The 19,006-nt window shown below is 42.4% G+C and overlaps 2 protein-coding genes across 7 annotated transcripts in view; one reads left to right on the top strand and one right to left on the bottom strand.

Annotated features, from left to right (window-relative positions):
• LOC135394213 (transmembrane and coiled-coil domains protein 2-like) overlaps positions 1-3,522 on the bottom strand; it is a 31,940-nt gene extending 28,418 nt beyond the window's left edge. The window contains exon 1 of the mRNA XM_064624824.1: positions 3,445-3,522. The gene's annotated coding sequence lies outside the window, so the exon portion shown is untranslated. The remainder of the gene's footprint in view (positions 1-3,444) is intronic.
• LOC135394216 (zinc finger protein 1-like) lies at positions 1,549-12,354 on the top strand. Of its 6 annotated transcripts, none has more exons than XR_010422792.1 (6): positions 1,549-1,798; positions 2,137-2,994; positions 4,076-6,656; positions 7,526-8,410; positions 9,054-9,245; positions 12,138-12,354. XR_010422792.1 is itself a non-coding variant. In XM_064624828.1 (4 exons), exons 1-3 carry the CDS (start codon positions 1,741-1,743, stop codon positions 4,339-4,341), a joined length of 396 nt encoding a protein of 131 aa, XP_064480898.1. In that variant the 5' UTR covers positions 1,549-1,740; the 3' UTR covers positions 4,342-6,656; positions 7,526-7,903. The 6 variants fall into 6 exon arrangements, 1 of the variants encoding a protein (XP_064480898.1); XR_010422791.1 differs by having other exon boundaries at positions 1,549-1,955; XR_010422793.1 differs by lacking the exon at positions 2,137-2,994 and having other exon boundaries at positions 1,549-1,774; positions 12,138-12,352.
• Positions 12,355-19,006: the final 6,652 nt, after the last annotated feature.

Raw genomic sequence — 19,006 nt, 5'->3', positions numbered from 1 at the left:
ACATACTTTTTTGGAGGTGCTGTGGTAATCAAAGTTTGTGGGCATCACGCAGGTTCTGCACCCATTTCTTGAGTATGTCGAGGCAGCTGTGAAGTAACCTGCATTGATGATGATTATTCCAATTTTCATGGTGCATCGACAACAAAGGAAATAATACATCAGAACATTGGTTTGGGTGCAACCAGTTAAAAATAAATATGTTGTTTAATAAATGCATTGGACAAATGTTAAAACAGCAGTTTAAAACATGGTTTACAATCCCTGTATCTTCTAAAAATTAAAAAGATGAAAAACTATTCTAAAAAGAATATGGGGAACTCTTCTAAACAGAATTATAATCTCTATACTGCTGGCTGAAGGAGCCTAAAGTGTAAGGTGTGTTTCTGATGTGAACATGTAAGAAAATATGCAAAACTGAGAGAGGCTAACCACAGTGCGTGCACTGAGGTTGTTCCTTCCTGTAAAGTAGAAACCAGTGGATGAGGAACGTGATACTTACCTGTACACCCAGCCGTATCACACTACACAGATTATTCACTGGGTAGCCCTCATGACGAAACCTGTATTGAGAGACCACTTCTGCCTTAAAAACTGCTTCAAATAGCACGACACGCTACAAATTATTACTATCGTAACAAGCTGACGATACAGCTCAGACAAAGGCGTTATTCAAGTCGCGCCACACTACCGTTACGTAAGATTCTTTGTCACAAATCAAACCAAGGCACAAAACAATACCAATACATGAAAAAAGGTGACAATCGTGGTATCATTATGACGTAATACCGAACTTGTGCGTGAAGGTAATTCAAAGAAATGAATGTGGCACTTGCTTCCGCAGAGAACACCGTGTACCATGCTAGCAATGCATGCAAAAAAGCGCTCGAGTGCTCACACATATATTGATGACAACACTACCTGTGTAGTGTAACGTGCTCTTTCAAGCATATTATGCACTCAAACTGTATTTTCCGCCGGGTAAAATGCAAGTGTGCTCGATTGAACGTCGGAAGAGCGATCAAGCAACCTGCATCCAGTGCTCGTTTTGGGCAAAAAAAACACTTCATAATGGTCAACTAAATATACAGAATGAACGCCTATTTATTCCTCGATAAAGAGTGACTCACCTGTATAAATTTAGGCCCTGTAACCTTGCCAGTACGGTTGGTACGACCGTAATTGCAAGAAGTTGCCATGATCGCTGCGGCGACTGTTGTGAGCACCGTAAGATGGCGGCCGGTTTCTTCACGCTCGCGCTCCCTATCCGCGATCCAGCCTTTTACAATCGAGATCAGTGGTGCAGAGTGCAGAGCGCAGAGCCGCCATGCGGGAGATAAGCGCAAATGTGAGTCGTACGGGTCGTACGTATCATGGTACGCATGTACGCATGGTCGTGCGTACTTGTGTAGAAAACGCGCCTGCACTCGCGATTCTGGGTCTGCGGAGTGCGCGGAGTGCGGCACCCACGCTCACGCAATGTCACGTGATAGAGTCAAGTCACGTGGGGCTCCGCTAACGGAGTGCAAAAAGTGAGCTCTGTGCCACTGATCAGTGATCAGTGCAGTGCTCTGTGCTGGTGCTGCTGTGCTGGCCGTGCTGGTCACTGTAGCCGTAGTTGCGGTTGTTCCGTTCCGTTTGGCCCTGTTCTGTTTCGTCAAGCTCTGTTGTAAACTTTATTTGTTGTTGGTGAAGTCTTGAACGCTGGCAGATTTTTTGGTTCCCGCTTCCGGCGCTTTGCTGATGTCGGCGATCGGTTCCCAAGCAGCACAATCAAGTGCGTGTGCATAGTGGTGGATTGGTAAAAATGTTATTTCCTTTATGAGCAGCTCTGCGAAAAAAAGCACCGCACTGACAGGTCTTCTGCCAGCCACCCCCATATACTTGAACTTCCAGTAGATTGTGCGGCTATGATTGTGCTGCTTGGGTTTTTAACGTTGCCGCCGTGCGTGATAGTTGTAAGCTTCGCCGTCACATGTCATCGTTTTAGAAAAGCAGCAAGTCTTCCAATTTTGCACACTGATAACGGGACACTCGTGTGGCTTTCTTGTGAGATCCTTGGGCGGGTGTTGCTGGAAGTGCCTGCGTGTTCTTATGCATTACAGTTTCAGTGTTAAACAAGGCACCTTGTTGTTTCAGGTGCACCTCCCATGTGGCTGAACAACCCAGGAGGCACAGAATTCAGTTATGCTGGATATCATTTCAGAGTGCTTGCCCATTTCCAACCCAAGAGCAGTCAGTCGTCATTTATCAAATAGTTTGTCAGCAATAAGGTCTCCTCTCATTTACACACGGGGGAAAACTGGTGGAGATTCATCCACATTGATGTTGAGATTAGCAACTCTTGAATGGCTTTTGGAAACGGAAGAAATCGTTTGATTGCATATTAATGATGGTGGACCTATTGGGACATATTAAGCCAAAGCCAGGGAATAGGTAAATTACTCATTTGTGGCATACGAACACATGGTAAATCAGTCGTGGATCCGGGGGGGAGGGGGGGCGATTGCCTCCCCAAAAAAAGTCAGGTTATACATTGGATTTCCCTCTCTCCCCACCTCCACTGTGCGCTCCAAGAAGAAACCCTCCCCAAACCGAGTGTCTGGATCCGCCCCTGTGGTAAATGCACCCCTGAAGTAAAGCACCCCCTCACTGATATTTCACACAGAAACAGCTCTTCTGATGGCCTTATGATTGGCATTGTAGTTAAAGGGGATTACGTGGTGGGATCTTCGATAGACCAAAATCTCCAATCAGTGGCCTTAGACATTGGGTCATGCTTTGTCAGGTTGAACAAGTGCTACATGCTTGTTTGCCAAAGCAAACACAAAGTAAAACCAGGGGGTATACTACGAGTTTCAAACATATGGAGGACGCTTTAGATGTGATGGATAGTGTGGCAGTGAACATGATGATTTAAAAAGGTTCTGAAGAGATAGAGGAAAATCTACTTGTGGAGCACTTCTAGCCTACTTCTGATTTCATAATGCCAAATGGGTGGATGCTATTGAACATATGGATGATAAATTTTTACCTATCACGACTGTCATGTGCATACCTGAATCTGATTTCTAGTATGTATAATTTAATATCGTTAAACAAAATGCCATAATGTTAAAATGTTCTGAAACTGCATTGAGGAGCTTGTTATATCAGCGACTCATGATCCTTTACTTTAATGTACTTTCAGCAGATCTCCTTGTCAATTGTGTTGTACACGAATTGCTCTGGGTACTTTTGTATCGAGAAATTCTGAGGAAGCATTGAGAGGCACTTTCTTTAGATGTTGTGACCTTGCAGTTGTGCTAAATGTTGAAGTTAAAGATGTTGGACGTTCATCGGAGCTTCCTTTGATTGGAAGTCCTTGAATAGCAATAGAGCTCGAATGAAGCTAATGGCACCAAATTAACTGCAAACCCATGACGTCAGTATGTGAACAATACTCACATGCATTCAGCACAGTTGCACTGGAAAAATGGGAATGTCCAAGATGGCTTATTTCTGCAAAAGCAGCGCTAACAGGACCTTTGTGATGCAGACTTTTACGTTATCCATCTACATGCTTGATAAAGCAGTGCTGGACAAAAGCATTTTGCCAGCTATGTTGTCAGTGTTTGTCTGCACCACAAAAGCTCTTGAGTGGGGAGGGGGGGGGGGGGGTATCTTTCAGTCTACTGAATTGAATGTACTATTTAGTTCGATGTACGATGATGATTTTAAAGGAAATACCACAATATTGTTTGACAAATTATGGTTGCGTATGATGTATTTTGCATACTAACTTGTTTTGTATTTAAGCCTGTGTAGCAAGTAAACTTCTGTTAGTTGAGAATCAGCAGTTCGGTTGTGCGCTTCCTTGTCCTTGTCCCTGGCTGCTATTCCTTTTATCATTATGTGCATATGATGTAGACTGGACAAACACCAAGGTCAGCCGTTACGTTATTGTTGTTAAGTGTGTGCAATGCACACGTCTAGCGAGGTTGATTGAGAATTTCACATCAGTTCTTATGTGGCTATGGAAAGATGCATTTTTCTTGTAGCTCTGTGTGGAGTTGAATGTGTGGCTCTCTATTTGCAGAGCGGGCAAAAAAGGCCACCAGGGTGCTGGTGTGCGACCTCTGTGGCTACACGACGCGCTGGAAGCACCACATGGACAGTCACGTGAGATGTCACACTGGGGAGAGACCGTTCAGCTGCGGCTTGTGTCCCAACGCATTCACCAAGAAGAGCCACCTGGACAGACACACGCGGGTCCACACTGGGGAACGACCCTTTCAGTGTCCCATGTGTGGGCAACGTTTTGCTCAGTCATACAACCTCAATACTCACATGAAAAAGCACTAGTCAACCTGATGTGGACATCTTTTTGTGGGGGAAAACTTCTATCCTGCTCTAGTTGTTCCACTCGTGAGGATATTTTTATGAGCTTCTGTGTATGCTTCAGGAACTGTGATGCCCATACTATTATTTTGCAGCAAAATTAATTGCTTTTGCTGTCATTTTTTGGTTAATATTAGCTCTTTCTATGGAATAATGTTGTGAAAGGCTTCAAAAAGTCTTTGATGCAAGAGGACACTGTTTTAAAAGCACACGTTTATTGTTCATCCTAAAGGAAAAATAACAAATGCTCAACACCTTGTAGAAGGGATCAGCCTATAAGGAGCAGACAAAATATGTTTTCTTATCGCTGCAAAATTTCATTTACAAAATACCTTGAACGTTTAGCCTTATGTGTGACTCTCTATTTGCTCTTGATCATATAAGCAGTACAGTGTGACATCCCTCACTCATTCCCTTCTGGGCCCCATGAATGAGCTGAGGATTTCTACATGACAGACCTGTGTGCAACAAAGTGCACACTTCCTAATCTAAATAGTGCAGAAAATCTCTAGTAAAATGTGCTGATTGAGTGGTCTGAAGCATACTTGCTCTTTGCTTTGTTACGCAGAGTGACAATTTCGTAATTCAACGTGCACATTGGCGAGCTTGCAGAATTTTGGGGACAGCGTTAGCAATGTAGCTCCCCATGTCCTTATTCACTAAGTAGAAATCACCTGGGACTTAATTTATTTTGCTAGAAGGAGTATTTATGTGTGTGGTAACTAAAAAATGCTGTTGCATTTTTTTACGTCCAAAGATTTCTTGAATGACGTATTTTGATTCCAGATATTTGTAGTGGTCCAAAGAAAGGTCCCTGGTGTTGTCCTTCTATGCAACATTTATTATCCTGTGGCAGATTCACACTAACTTCCACGTGAATGGCTGAAACTTGGCTGCATGACGATGAGTAAATGAAATGATGGCCTAATGTAGTGCTTGACAGTTGTTTGTGCCGTATGCAAGATCTTGGTATGTGGGGTGCCAGTACACAGGGGTTTTGTTGAGTTATAACAAGTCACTGGATAAAGTGGTCTGCATGATGTCCATGTAGATGGTCAAATGCTGCAGCTTTGTCTTTGTAAATCTGTCTTATATCTTGATCGAGGGTGTCCTTATCTGCATTCAATCTGCCAGTATGCATATCTAGTCTGTACCCTTAGTGACATGATCTGATCTGCACTTACAAACTTTATAGGAAGCTGTCTTGCTTGAATCTATACAAATTGCTGTCCACGGATATTTTCCTGTCTTCACCTGTGACATAAGTGCCTGGCCAGAAGTGATTATCTCACCCAATCTGTTAACTTTGCTGGGGATGCACTTTGAGATAACGCACACTGTTGGGCTTCTGCTCGGGGAACTTTATATATTTGCTAGTCAATTTGTCTTCTGCTCTAGTTATAATTGGTTGCATCATCTTCTGACTGCTTCTTGGCAGGTACGTCTTGTGCACAAACATGTTAATTCAGGTGTCTCAACCCATTAATGTTTGCCACGATACATGGCAACACAGGGTCAACTGTAGTTGTGTCAAAATAGAGTATTGTGCTGTGTGTACTATAATAAATGTGCCAAATTCTCGTACAATTGTTTTGTCTCTGTCGAAAAGTATTTGTAAGGAACCTGTGCATGCTGAGGTACCTTTTACATGTTTCAGTTGATGATAATGAATATTGATGAATAGTGTAGATTACAAACTGGGAATTCCAGCCTGGTCTTTATTATGTCTGTTCAGTTTAGATTAGATTTCTGTGTTTGCATGCATACAGAGATGCATCAGTAGTTCTTTGTTCTGATTGTCTAAAATTGTAGCATTGTCGGGTTTTGTACATGTTAGACTGTCAAGTGGGCCCACATTACTGCCATTTGACAAAAGTGGTGTTTCAGGGGTGACTAGGATTGTTTTCTATACAGTTAATGTTTACAGTTTCTAACATGCTGAGCTCTGTGATGTCTCTCTTCACTCAAACCAAAAACAAACTGAATTTAATTGCATGCATATTGTGCTGCAGTATTTTAATGCATTTCACATACATTTCAAAATGAGATGTTGTGTTGTATAAAAACGAAAATGCTTTCACAGTATTTCCGGTGTACCTGATGGACTTGAAGTGCAGTTCATGCATGGCCATGCTGTACACTGAGGAGGAAGCAACACATCATCAGTGCAGCACAAAGCTTCGTGGCCGATATGCGTGCAGGTATTGTCCTTTCTCCTGCAATGATCGTGAGCTCAAGGTTCAGCATCAAGGGAAACATTTGAAGCAGAAACCCTACAGGTATTATCTTTATCATCATATCTTTCATCATGTATACATATGGTTCTTCGTTTTCGGTTTAAACCTGATTTTTCACGATAGTTCCCCCCCGAACAAGTTTTCAAGAATTCGGGTATAACCCGATATCTACCCGAAATCGTTGTGGTCCTTCAACTTGTCGTTCTAGGTAGACCATAGGAAAAGTGAATCATAATATCAGCAAAGAGAGCTATTTGTGACAACCTATGTGTCCTATTTTTGTAATCCCGTCCAAGTGGAGTCAAAGACAAGCTTTTGTGGAGCTCGGGCAAGTGTTTGAATACCATGGTCATTCACTGCCCCAGTTCTGAGCAGAAATAGCAGCAGAAATGTAAATAGCACCCGATTCCCCCCCGAATTTGAAAAATCATAAAACCCGAAAACGAAGAACCCTATGTATACACTAGTGTGTTTGCCCCCAGTCAGAGCATGGCCATTTTGCATTAACGTAATTTATTTTACATTAACATAATTTATTTTACATGTTTAGTTTTTGTTTTGTTTTCTTTTTTTTTCACTTTGAAGTTGTGTACATAACACTGTTTTGCAAATGGATCAATTCAGAAAAATCTTTAAAAAAATATGTGGACGCCTGGAATCTTCTACACATCAAAGTGGCATTTTCTTTGCCATCAAATTGGGGCTCTCATCCACAAATGGGATCACGTGTAAACCTTTTGCAAAAAAACAAACAAACAAACTAGATTTTTGAGAAATTTTTTCTTGAAAAAAAAAACTTTCTAATTGACAGCTTAATTATAGCTTTGCACTAATGAACTCTCGATAATTAAGACCCAATGGCAAAAGTGCGCTGCTTTAATTTGTACTGCGTATTTGACATTTATTTGCAGTTGCATGGTTTGTGGCAAAGCATTTGCTCGAAACAGTGACCTGAACCGCCACCTGAAGATCCACACAGGGATACGTCCATTTCGATGCGACATCTGTTCGCGCAAGTTCAAGATGTCTTGGCATCTACAATATCACCGCAGCACGCACATTGAAAAGCTGCCATAATCTAAATTGACGATAAACTTTCCAGTCTTGTTCCCGTTGAAAGACTTATGATGGTGCATGAGTATTAGTCTCCATTTAAAGTGACCGTCGCATCCAGAAATGGGTCTATCAAATTGATACCATAGTGTTCGGTATCGTTCATTGGTCTATTTGACAAATTTTCATGACTGGGAACTGCTTAGACATTAAATAAACAAATTTTAAAGATCAGAGCCGCCTCCGCGGGACTGAAATCAATGTGACATATTTATCTAAGCGAACCAGAGGGCTGTGCTGGCTGGGAGCAGTCGACCGTGTTGTTATTGTCTCTAAGTTCGTCTGCTCTGCTTTCGACACTTGTGAATATTGGGAAATTCGCTTCGTCACGTCACGTGAGCATTCGACTACTTTCACGTCTGGAAGCTCTGAAGTGATCATGTCAAGCAGTGCAAGTTGTTACAGTCCTGGTTATATGAAGATGCCCACAGCTAACCCAGAGGTGTTTCACGAGCCGAGGGCCCGCGAGACGAGGTGAAAGTGGGAAGATGCAATTTCCTGTCAAACCCTGACCTACGAGAAAAACTACGCGTCTCTTCTTCGCATTTTTCGGACGACGTCTACAGGTCCACTGACATTAAGCGAATGCGCGTGGGGATTCCAGTAAAAAAGAAAGCCTTTCAGTTGACGCCGTGCCGATATCCACTGAACAAAGGCAACTACTCAGCATGCCATTGCCCGAGGTAAGTGACATTTCTTTCGCAGCCTCAATGAGCTATAATGATTTGAAGATATGGTGCTACGACGACGCTTTTACGGAATTCGTGTGTGCCAGCTATGATGTACGGCCCGTCGTAAAACAATAAAATGAGCAGGGGCTCAGCCACAAACCATGCGAGAAAGATGTATAGCTGTTCCAACCTGCGCACTCAGTAGTACTGCATGACGCTTTTGCAGTTAAGATTTGCGTGAAACGTAAAATGTTGTATGTGCACACTTGGAACACACCCACTGGTTCAAATCGGTGCAGAATAAGTTGATTAATTTCAGCTAGGGGCATTTGATCTTATTTATCGAATAAAATCAGTTGATCAGATTAGAGCTAACCTTTTCCCACAATAAAAAGTGCTTCAAATTGAATGGGGTTCCATGTATGGCACAGAGCATAAATAGTACTACCTTATTAGCATGAAATAATATTTCTTGTTCAGAGCAGTATTGGATTATCGTTGCCTAAATAGTAGGCAGCATAAGGCAGCATCTCCGGCTGTAGAATGTGACTCATCCAAATAGTATTATAGTATCATTTTATCATCAATTGATGCCACATTATGATACATTTACACTTTTCAGAAACCCACAACTGTTTGCAACCTTGCCTTGCAGGTACTCAGACCCACTTCCTGATGCCAAGTAGGGCAAGCCTCCTACCTTCCAGCACCCTCCAACATAGTGTCAGTCGTTCTTGGGGTATGCAGAGACGAGCACAGCTAAAAGTGTGCAACTGGCATCCTTTGGCGATATAAGCTGTTCCACACCAGCACCTCGAGATCCTGATGTACCAGCTGTGTCAACGTGGTATGGTGAAGCATATGTTGTAGAAGCATAATTATTTGGCGATACTACTGCTGATGTTTGAAGGGAATTGCCTCAGGACGAGAGCCGCTGATATTTCGAACAGAGGCTGTTCTTCTGGGCACCATCCTTATCATTGGCACGGTATTTAAAGGGTTAGGTAACCCATGTAATGGTACTACCATGGTAATACCATGCCAATGATCCGGACGGTGCCTAGGAGAAATATCAGCGGCTCTCCTCTTGAGGCAATTCCCATTATACTTCCTTATACTGGTTCGCTGGATTTCTACCAGTCTACGTACTGCTGACGTTGTGTTATTTCGGAAAGGGGAAGCTCAGATCCTGACGGTCAGTCGGGCAGCCCGACTGACCCTTACGGTCTGAGCTTCCCTCTTTCCGAAACAACATGGAGCTGAGATTCTGAAAACCAAGTTTAAGTCCTGTGCTGGCAGATCTCATATCTGAATACACTTTGTCTAGTGAGGAGTACAAAAAACAGTTACGGTCGCAGCCTCGCGAAATCTCGTGTGCATGTGATGTAGGACATACTTTCCACAGTATGCCCATAAGCTATACAGATGCTCATCTACATTTTAGCTTAAATCCAAAAGAATGCTTGTATCTCATGGCTGAGTTGAGACATGTGCCGGTGGAGATAAGGAGGTGCAATAGTAAAATTTTGAGTTTCCTCACACAAAAATAAGATGCAATTGGCAATAGTGAAATAGATACAATTACATTATCTGGCGCAGCGATTCAGCATAACCTCTCTGCATCCAACCATCCTATCTGCTGTGCTGTAATATTTTGAGAGCTGACAAACTAGATTTTGTTTCCTTCTTAAGTCGAACAAGACTATAGAACCCTTGTTGAAAGGCCCATCTTGCGCCAACAGCAATACTCACATCATAATAACAACAAGAGGCACATGGCTGAAAGCAACAACTGCCTGCAGTTGTGGCATCCAGAGCACATGGTCAAGCCAGCCCTGGGTAGAAAATAGGTCAATGGGAAGCACACTCCTGTGCCCAACCATTCTCTTTTAGGGCATGAATGTCGCAAAGGCGCTTCGCATGTTTGACATATGAAAGTGTCTACCCTGACGAAATCACAGTATTTAAAGGCACAAAGTAGCATTTCTTATTTCTTGTTGTGAATGACGTGAATGCATTAATGTGGTACAACTTTGGACAGTACACGTCTCATGCTCGTAACTGTTTCTATTTCCTACATATAATTAAGACTTAAGCACACTGAGAGGCGAAACTTTGATGCTGTCTTATGTGTCTTTTGTTGAGATGTTGTCATATTCTGCACAGGGCTTGTAATTCTAATTCTCCCATCATATATTCCCAGCAAACCATATATATCCAGAAAACGTCTACAGGATATCCTATTTCGGACGTCGGGATATCCCACGGACTTTGCCACAGAGCCCATTTACATCCCCGAGACGTTCTGTGGACTTGCACTTCTTTGTCATTTGTAGATTCTGCGAATATCCCGGGAACGTCTTTTTAGGATATATGGACGTACGTGGGACATCATGCAAGCAGGTCCAACCATGCACTTGCTTTTAGTTGATACATATCTGACATGACACCACCACTCTGATATGTATGTAAATATATATGTATTTGCATACATATTATGTACAATGTTAATTTTTACGTTTATGTGTTGAAATAAATGCCTCGAACATCAACAACAGGTCAGAAATTCAGGGAATGTAGTAAGCCCCGCCAGCGTTCGACCAAACTCTGACGCACGGTCCACCAAGGCTGACCATGTTACCACACGTACTTCCACCCTAAAAGGAAGGCTCCCTTTTTGTCCCCTCCACCGCGTACGCGAATTTAAAGGGAGGATTCACAACGGTTTATGCTGACAAAATGCCCAGAGCTGATGAAATAAAGGCCGTTGGGGCAAGTTCGTTACGTATTTGGGCCGTGATACACCTGTAACGGTGAGGAGGTGCTGCTTTGCAATTAACCCGTGAATCTGCAGAGACATGGTATACCCATTAACGTTTCTCACATTCATCCATGCCAGATACTGTGTTTTTAATTCAAGCTATTGTCTAAAATGCGATTAGCTGCTGAGTGGAGCTATAAAAGTGATCAAATTCCACTGTTGCTTGACGATCGTTGCGAATATAGATAAATACTTTCACGGCTAGCAGCACGCGAACAATAGAAATATATAACAATTTTGCTTGTTCCCCCCATCCAGTTAACGTTTACAGACGTTTTTGCTTGCTCTCAGCAGAACAAAAATGTGGCTGTCGGAACAAGATGTCATAAACTTCACGTTTATTCTCATATCTTCATTCAACGTCCTGGCGACGTTCCTGTGACGTTCAACCAGCCCAAAATCTCATGTACTGGATGCTTCATGGGTATCCAAGGGATCTCCAGGCTTTTCCTCCATTCAAATGTCCAAAGCGCGATATCCTGCAGACGTACCTAGGACATCTGTGATTTACTCTATAGAATAGAAACGCGAATGTCGTTCTGGGACATCCCACAGATATTGCATGGATGTCCAGATATTCAGGACGCTCACGACCTTGTAAGGATGTCCTAGGGATATTAGTGGTTTACTGGGATTTGTTCTCAAGTTCTTCCATGCCCTTTAAATACAGTGGTAATGATGAGGACAGTACACAGAAGGACAACAGTCAAATTATTGGTAGCTGTCCTCCAGAGGCACTTTCCTTCACATTTCCTAACCAATTTGCTGGATTTTTTACTAGTTTATATTTGTGGACAAAGATGTCCAAAGTGGCATCAGGGAGAAATTGTTTCATAAACTACTTGTTATTGCGGACACATTTTGTGTGAGTTAGTTGCTGTTTCATTTTCTCTCACTTGTACTGCTGTTGCATTTCAGGGATGCATCAGGTTGACCTTCCCCTGTGCACATCTGATGCCCATGCACCTTGGACCTCCTGGCTAGGCTGCTAGCTCTTGGTACATTAACCCATCCCACAAGCAAATGGGGACCCAGGGCCCTGCACCTGAATGCATCACTGTAAAGTTGAACATGGTGGAGAACTCACAGGGAAAAGTACAACAAGCACACACAGCGTTCAACTAGCATCTGGTTTATTTGGACAAACACCCCTAGCCCAAATAAATCTGTTACTAGTTGAACACTCTCTGTGTTTGTTGTCCTTGTCCCTGTCCATTCTCCAATATGTTAAGTACAAACAGACATGCTCTATTGTTGCACTGTAAAGTTTTCAAGATAAAGCTAAATTTCAGTCGTACTTTGCCTATCCTTTTATTGTGCAGTTCAATGTACATCTGCACCACATTACAGGGCTGAAACAAGACATGGACAGCAGGAATGAGACAGGTCTCAATGTTATGCTGCGTGACATGAGTTACAACTGGACTGATCAGAAGGATTTACTTGCAGCTTGTTAGTTTACAACACAGGATTGCTGTGGAGCAAAAGGATGCAAAGAGCAGCAATTTATATGAAAGAAATGTGCATAAAATGGAATAAGTGTGTAAACACATGTACGCTCACATAATTTCCATGTCCTATGAATACAGGCAATCATCTTCAACCAGCAAGAGACAGGGACACAAACATGCACAACAATACTATCTACTTCACTATAGCAACTGCGTGACTGAATACAACAAAAATTTCTTTTATGTGAAGAAAAATTTAAGGACACAGGCACAAGACCTGGAAAATCTGGGATCTCTTGTGGAAAAACTGTGGGCAGCTTCTTCTAGCAATCTTTACTTAGTTTCTGGTAAAGCAGATTGTCTTGTTGTTCGTGTCCCTGTCTCTTACGCTCAGTACAAACTACTCCACTTTGCAAGTTTGCTCCAAATACAGGCAAGTAGCAAAACTCATAGTGTTAACAATATACTGCATTGTAAAAAAATTGGCATCCATAGTAAGGTAAGTTATAACATGTAAATGGAATATGTTATCTTTCTGAACCTGTTAGTGCCCTCATATGGCGATTGGACGAGCAACAGCACATCCAGGTAGCCCCAGATCCAGCTGGTGAATCATCCCAACAACACCGAATGTCCTCTGGATGTACGAATAATGACCTAACGGATTCGTACGTCCGATGGATATCACTCGGATATCAATGGGACGTGTGAATCCGTTGGGAGGTTATTCATACATCCAGAGGATATCCGGTGTTGTTGGGGAGACACCTGTGGGAAAAGTCCTTAAATCTGGTGTGTCAATTAAAAAGGGTAAAAGCACTAAAATATACCTTGCGCCATGAAAGACAACCAAGCTAAACTCCACACAGGGTATAAACATGAAGCAACATATATACAAAGCATGCCACCAAAGTGTGTTTGGTGTGTGTGTGTGTCCCTTCTTAGTGTTTGTCCTGTACAGTTAACATCGTAGTCCAACATGCCCAACAAGATGTTTCACGTAATATAATAAACATGGTGGGACTTGTTCACATGAGATGCTTTTCTGAATTCAGGCGATAAAAAGTGGGGTGCTAGTTGTGGAGAAACATGCATTCATGTGAAATACAGCACAAAAGGAAGAGATAGACGTAAGAATTCGTAGTTTCTTTCACTTTTCGACACCACTTTGACGCGGCACTGGTATAACTGTACGATTACATCAGCGATGGCTGCGTGATTTCTAGCTATCTAGCTTCGTTTGAAAGTGCCCAGTGGGCAAGATACATCCCTGTTACGTACGCAGGATATCATGATTTGGATGTTGGGATAACCTGAGGACCAAGCTAGAGGTCCCATTTGCATCCAGAAGACATCCAGGAGACCAGGATTTCGGCACTAAATGCACGTCGCAGGAACGTCCCTATGACATAACTTTTTGGATATATGACCAATATGGGAGGTTGTTCCACGTTTTAGTCAACGATTAAATGCATTATTAGACCGCATATACAGCTGCCACTGACCCAATTCAGCTACATGCACTCCTGGAAAGGCACTAATGACTCACAAACCACGCACCGAGAGCCCACACATTTTATTTCCAGATTAAACAATTTTAGAATATATGTGAAAGCTTATGACGCCAGGAATGCCAGCTTGCTTGACCAGGCCATATCCCACGATAAAAAAAAAAAAAAAAAAAAAACACCCCTCACCCTAAAGACGAAGAGATTGCAGGTGCTCATATGATCTCCTTCCCCAGCGCGCAATCGGTGCGTCATATAATCATTGGCTCCTGTCATTAGCCGTGCATACGAGCTACTATCTGTATTGGCATCGGAGCGGAAGACCAGTCACACAGCCTGGCTCCCTCTAATCGCAACAGGTTGAACCATATACTGAAATACAGTCTTTTGAGGGACGCCGATTATGTGTAATAGGGTGTAGGGCGCGAAACATCTGCAACGGTGACGAGAATGCTTCTTTGCAATTACCTTAAGACTGCGACGACGCTTAATTACTCATTTAACATTTCCGACATTTCTGCCTATCATATACTGTGTTTTTAATTCAAGCTATCCTTTCCAGTTTTTTTTTATTCAAGCTAATGTGATTATCGGCTGGATGCAGCTGTAATGCCGATAGCTCTCCTCGTTTGCTTGAAGTGTTTACGTAAATATTTTGTACATTCAGCAGCACGTGAATGATAGAAATATCTAATGCTCTTACTGATCCCCCGTACTTCATACTCTTACAAGTTAAATTTTTGACTTGCTATTGTTTCATGCATATTTAGTCGCAGTATTCGATACCCAAAGATTGTGAAGCACATGCAAACCATTACATACATTACTTATTTGCATTACTTACGTATATTACTCCCATTACATATGCCACGCACCTACACAGAATCATTCCAAAACTCAATTGAATCAAACTTATTGAACTTATTTCTTTTAAGTTGAGTCATTCTCCTTGTTGTGACATATCCGTCTCCATCCTGTGCTCCATATCCATGGGATGTCGCAGGGATGTACAAGATACGAGTACCTATAACGTCCGATTGTGTATATCCATGCAACATCCATGTGACGTACGAGGCGTCTGTGACGTTTGCGACATTCCTGGGATGTCTCAGGGATATGTGGTGTCCACTGGGTGATAACCAGTGCCCCTCAAAGAAATTGAAAAACCATGTTACTGTACCTGTTGTCTGTTGGAGCAGGAAGTTGCAGCCGGTAGCATAGGTCGGGGAAAAAAGAGGATGCTCCGTAATGCACTAGAACAATGTGCTTTGTCAGGGCTCGGAACCGTTATTTTTTGGGGTTCGGTTCAAGTTCCGGTTCAAGGTTTTCGGTTCGGGTTCAGCGCAGCCAAAATAAAGGTTTGAACCGATATTTATCGGTTCGAACCAGTTTATGTCTGCTGTACTAATCAGCAGAGTTCGAGGTAAATCGCTACTGTAATTAAGTTCCTATCGTTAGTAACTTGTACTAGAGTTCCGGGTTTTCGGATTTATCCGAAAAAATCCGAAAAACATATAGCCCGGTGAAATTTTAAGCAATTCGGATCAATCCGGAAAACTCCTCTTGGCAGATGTTTTTTGCGGATAACTGTGTTATTGTTCTTGGCCTCCTTTTGTGTCCCTCTGTTTCTCCTGACCTCGGATACCGGCCCTGCCGGAACATGATAATGGTCTCCGCGACCTAGCGTTTTCTTCCGCGGTCATACCGACCACTTTGAGGATTCACAGCCCGTGTTCTTCCCCAGTCAGTATCCCTATTTCCTTGTCCTACATTGACCTAAGCACTAAAATAAGCCTTGAACCGAGGTCATATACGGAGTGATCCTTTTGGAAGGGCAACTAGTTGCAGTGCTCACGAGAAGATGGGACGCAAAAGAAAGCTGCACCGAGACTTTCTTCAAGGAGTACTCTGATTTCGATGAGTTCACATCATCCCGAGATCTCAATGTAGAGGTTGTCGTATGTAAGCACTGCTATAACGGTGACCACAGTACACGGAAAGGGTGCATTTGGAATTGCGGATCACTTCAGTGTGCGTCGCATGAAATGTATTTTTAAGCTTGTGGTCTTTAGTGTTGCGTTTTCATTGCACAACCGTGCGTGCGCCGTCAAGTTTTCTCCAAATTTCGGATATTAACTGAGCTGTAAATCATGCACTCCGAAAAACTTCGTTCTTCGAAAAACCAATAAACTCCGAAAAATATCCTGTTAACGCATCGTAGTCCAACATGCCCAACAAGTAAACATGAAAATGTTTACCGGCAATCACGTGACGACGTGAATATTCCTATAATTTTAAGCAGATAATTTGTATGTCATCTGTGGGAAAATCTCAAGTGCTGCGCATTCACCAAGGAGGTTCTGACGGTTCTGACCTGCCCTCATGTCCAATAGAGTCACTAACTAGGGGACACTGTTAAGCGACCTGAACGTTGAGATGCGCCAAGGATAGACACGGATGCGCATTGTTATGCTACTGCACAGTGGATTTGGTTCAAGAGAGCCACTGTTCCTTGTTGTGGGGACGCCAACCTGGGAAGGCTGGGATACGAGGCAATCTCCACAAAGGGAAGCAAACCACTCACCAGGGCATGGGTTTTCTTAGTGAGTTCTCGGTTACTGGACCCCCCTCCCCCCAAAAAAAGGGCGTTTTTTTGGTGAATCCGAACCACATTCAATTTTACTGGCATCAGATTTTATATATATATATATATAAGCCCGAAACCCTTGATATAACGGATAACCCCAATATTACGATCAAATTGCTGATTCCTCACCTACTCAAGTACATGTAAACAGGACTTTGAAGTAACGATCGTTATGAAAGTGCTTGCTCGTGTATAGTAATCATAATTCTCCCAGCAACCAATAAAAAATGCAAGAATTGAGAAGCAAGCTTCCATTATTTCATTGTGGAGGAGGCACTTTCAGGATCCACAGCTTTCAAGTATATGTCACGATATCCCAGCGTTCAAAATCCCACATCCCAAAATCCACAATATCAAAATCCCAAATTGCGATATCAAAGCTTATATAAGTATCTGCGAGGCCTAAGGATAAGCATATTTCAAAATGGGATATCACTAAGCAATGTGTCAGCTTTACATGTTTTAGATGTTGATCCATGTAGTTGCAACGAACGAAATACACATTTTATTGACGGCTGACGGTGCGTGTGTGCTGGAGCAGCATAACAACAACGACATTATTTTAATGACGATGATTAGGCAGTTTCGTCGCCAGGGGTGATACTCTACCTCATTGCTGGTGGTAATTTGGTGAAATATAATGAGCTGCCTCACAGTGATTTCTTTATTTCTTTATTGATACTGCAGGCCCAGTTATGCGTCCTAGCAGTTGTTGACATTCTTATTAATCCATGTATGAAGGGCATCGTAACCTTCAATGACGACAGCTTCCTCAGCCTGTTCCTCTTGCTGCTTCAATCCCCTGTTGTGCACGGGAAAGATGAAAAATTGTGGACATCGACAATCTAGAATAGATTCTTCTGTTGCGTGGTCAAAACACTTCACGACACCCTTTTTATTATCCTTACAGGAACATTTATTTCCTAAATCACATTCCACAAAAACAAGTTTGTGACCCAAATGCCATCAGCAATGCCAACAGTGCAATTAGGAAGAAGTTGATTAAGAAACATTAAATCTAACACAAAACATGATGTGTCACTGTATATCGCGTGGGTTCAGACACGATTTGAGTTACATTATGATGAGAATTCCATGCTTTCTGTTTTTATTTTAGGGTGGATTCGGCGTATGTTTTTTTGGCGTTTATTTATTTTATTGGCATTTTTTGTGATTTTTCTGGTGTACACATGGTTTACCCTGCAGTTATCGGTGAATATAAATCGCAGCGTAATTTCGAGACTGTACGTCTCAGCGCTACCTTAGGACCAATACAAGATTGACATCAGAAACCCTGTGAGACATCACAAAAGGAACACTATATTGCTGCACATCGAAGTGGTGGTACTTAAGTTGTGAAAGCAGAGCTAATTTAAGCTTATTGTAATAGATGCAGGCGTACTTGTCCAGATTCTTGTCCGCTGCACACGTAACGTTTGACGTGTGCTGCGATTAATCCCCCTAATATTTCCTCGGATATTCATTTTTATTTGGGGTTTTTCGGTTAAAACGGAATGATGAAAATGTTTACCGGCATACGTTTTTGAGTGTCTTTCGGATAAAATTTAAAATGTGGAACCCTATAGTTATGACTAAAAACATGGTTTAGAAGAGGCCCAGCATTAACATGCCTTCCAGACGAAATGTTATATCGCCAGTTTATGACAGGCATATTAAAGTACCCCATACGAAAAAAAAAATTACGTTATTTACCCTTAGACTAGCAAAGACTAGCTTAGACTACAAACTTGCCCAGATCAACAGGCTTGTCAAGATAATAACTGTAGGCAGGGATATTCCCAGGATTTTCGTCTTGGGGGATGAGGGGTGGGGTGGGGGTGGGGTGACACCCATATTTGTAGCTATGTAGGAAGGGAGTTGCCTCAGGACAGAAGCCGCCGATATTTCGAACAGAGACTGTTCTTCTTCTAACCCTTTAAATATCATGCCAATGATGAGGACGGTGCCCAGAAGAAGAACAGTCTCTGTTCGAAATATCGGCGGCTTCTGTCCTGAGGCAACTCCCTTCCTACATTCTACCGGTTCGCTGGATTTCTACCCATCTATATTTGTAGCTATGTTAGATGACAACCATGTCTCACTAATTGCGGCTACATGTGCACTATATTCATATAGAACACTGTCAAGTAGATGTGCTTTATTAACAAGACTACGCACGTT

This window comes from Ornithodoros turicata, chromosome 5 (assembly GCF_037126465.1).
Source record: "Ornithodoros turicata isolate Travis chromosome 5, ASM3712646v1, whole genome shotgun sequence".
Classification (NCBI taxonomy): domain Eukaryota; kingdom Metazoa; phylum Arthropoda; class Arachnida; order Ixodida; family Argasidae; genus Ornithodoros; species Ornithodoros turicata.
Note: the sequence above shows the minus strand (reverse complement) of the source record. Positions and strands in the feature narration are given on the sequence as shown.

Coding starts and splice junctions, on each gene's coding strand:
- LOC135394216 (XM_064624828.1), top strand. CDS start 1,741: ATGTCGGCGATCGGTTCCCAAGCAGCACAATCAA. Junction 1,775..2,136: donor TTCCCAAGCAGCACAATCAA/GTGCGTGTGCAT, acceptor TTGTTGTTTCAG/GTGCACCTCCCATGTGGCTG. Junction 2,233..4,075: donor CCATTTCCAACCCAAGAGCA/GTCAGTCGTCAT, acceptor CTCTATTTGCAG/AGCGGGCAAAAAAGGCCACC.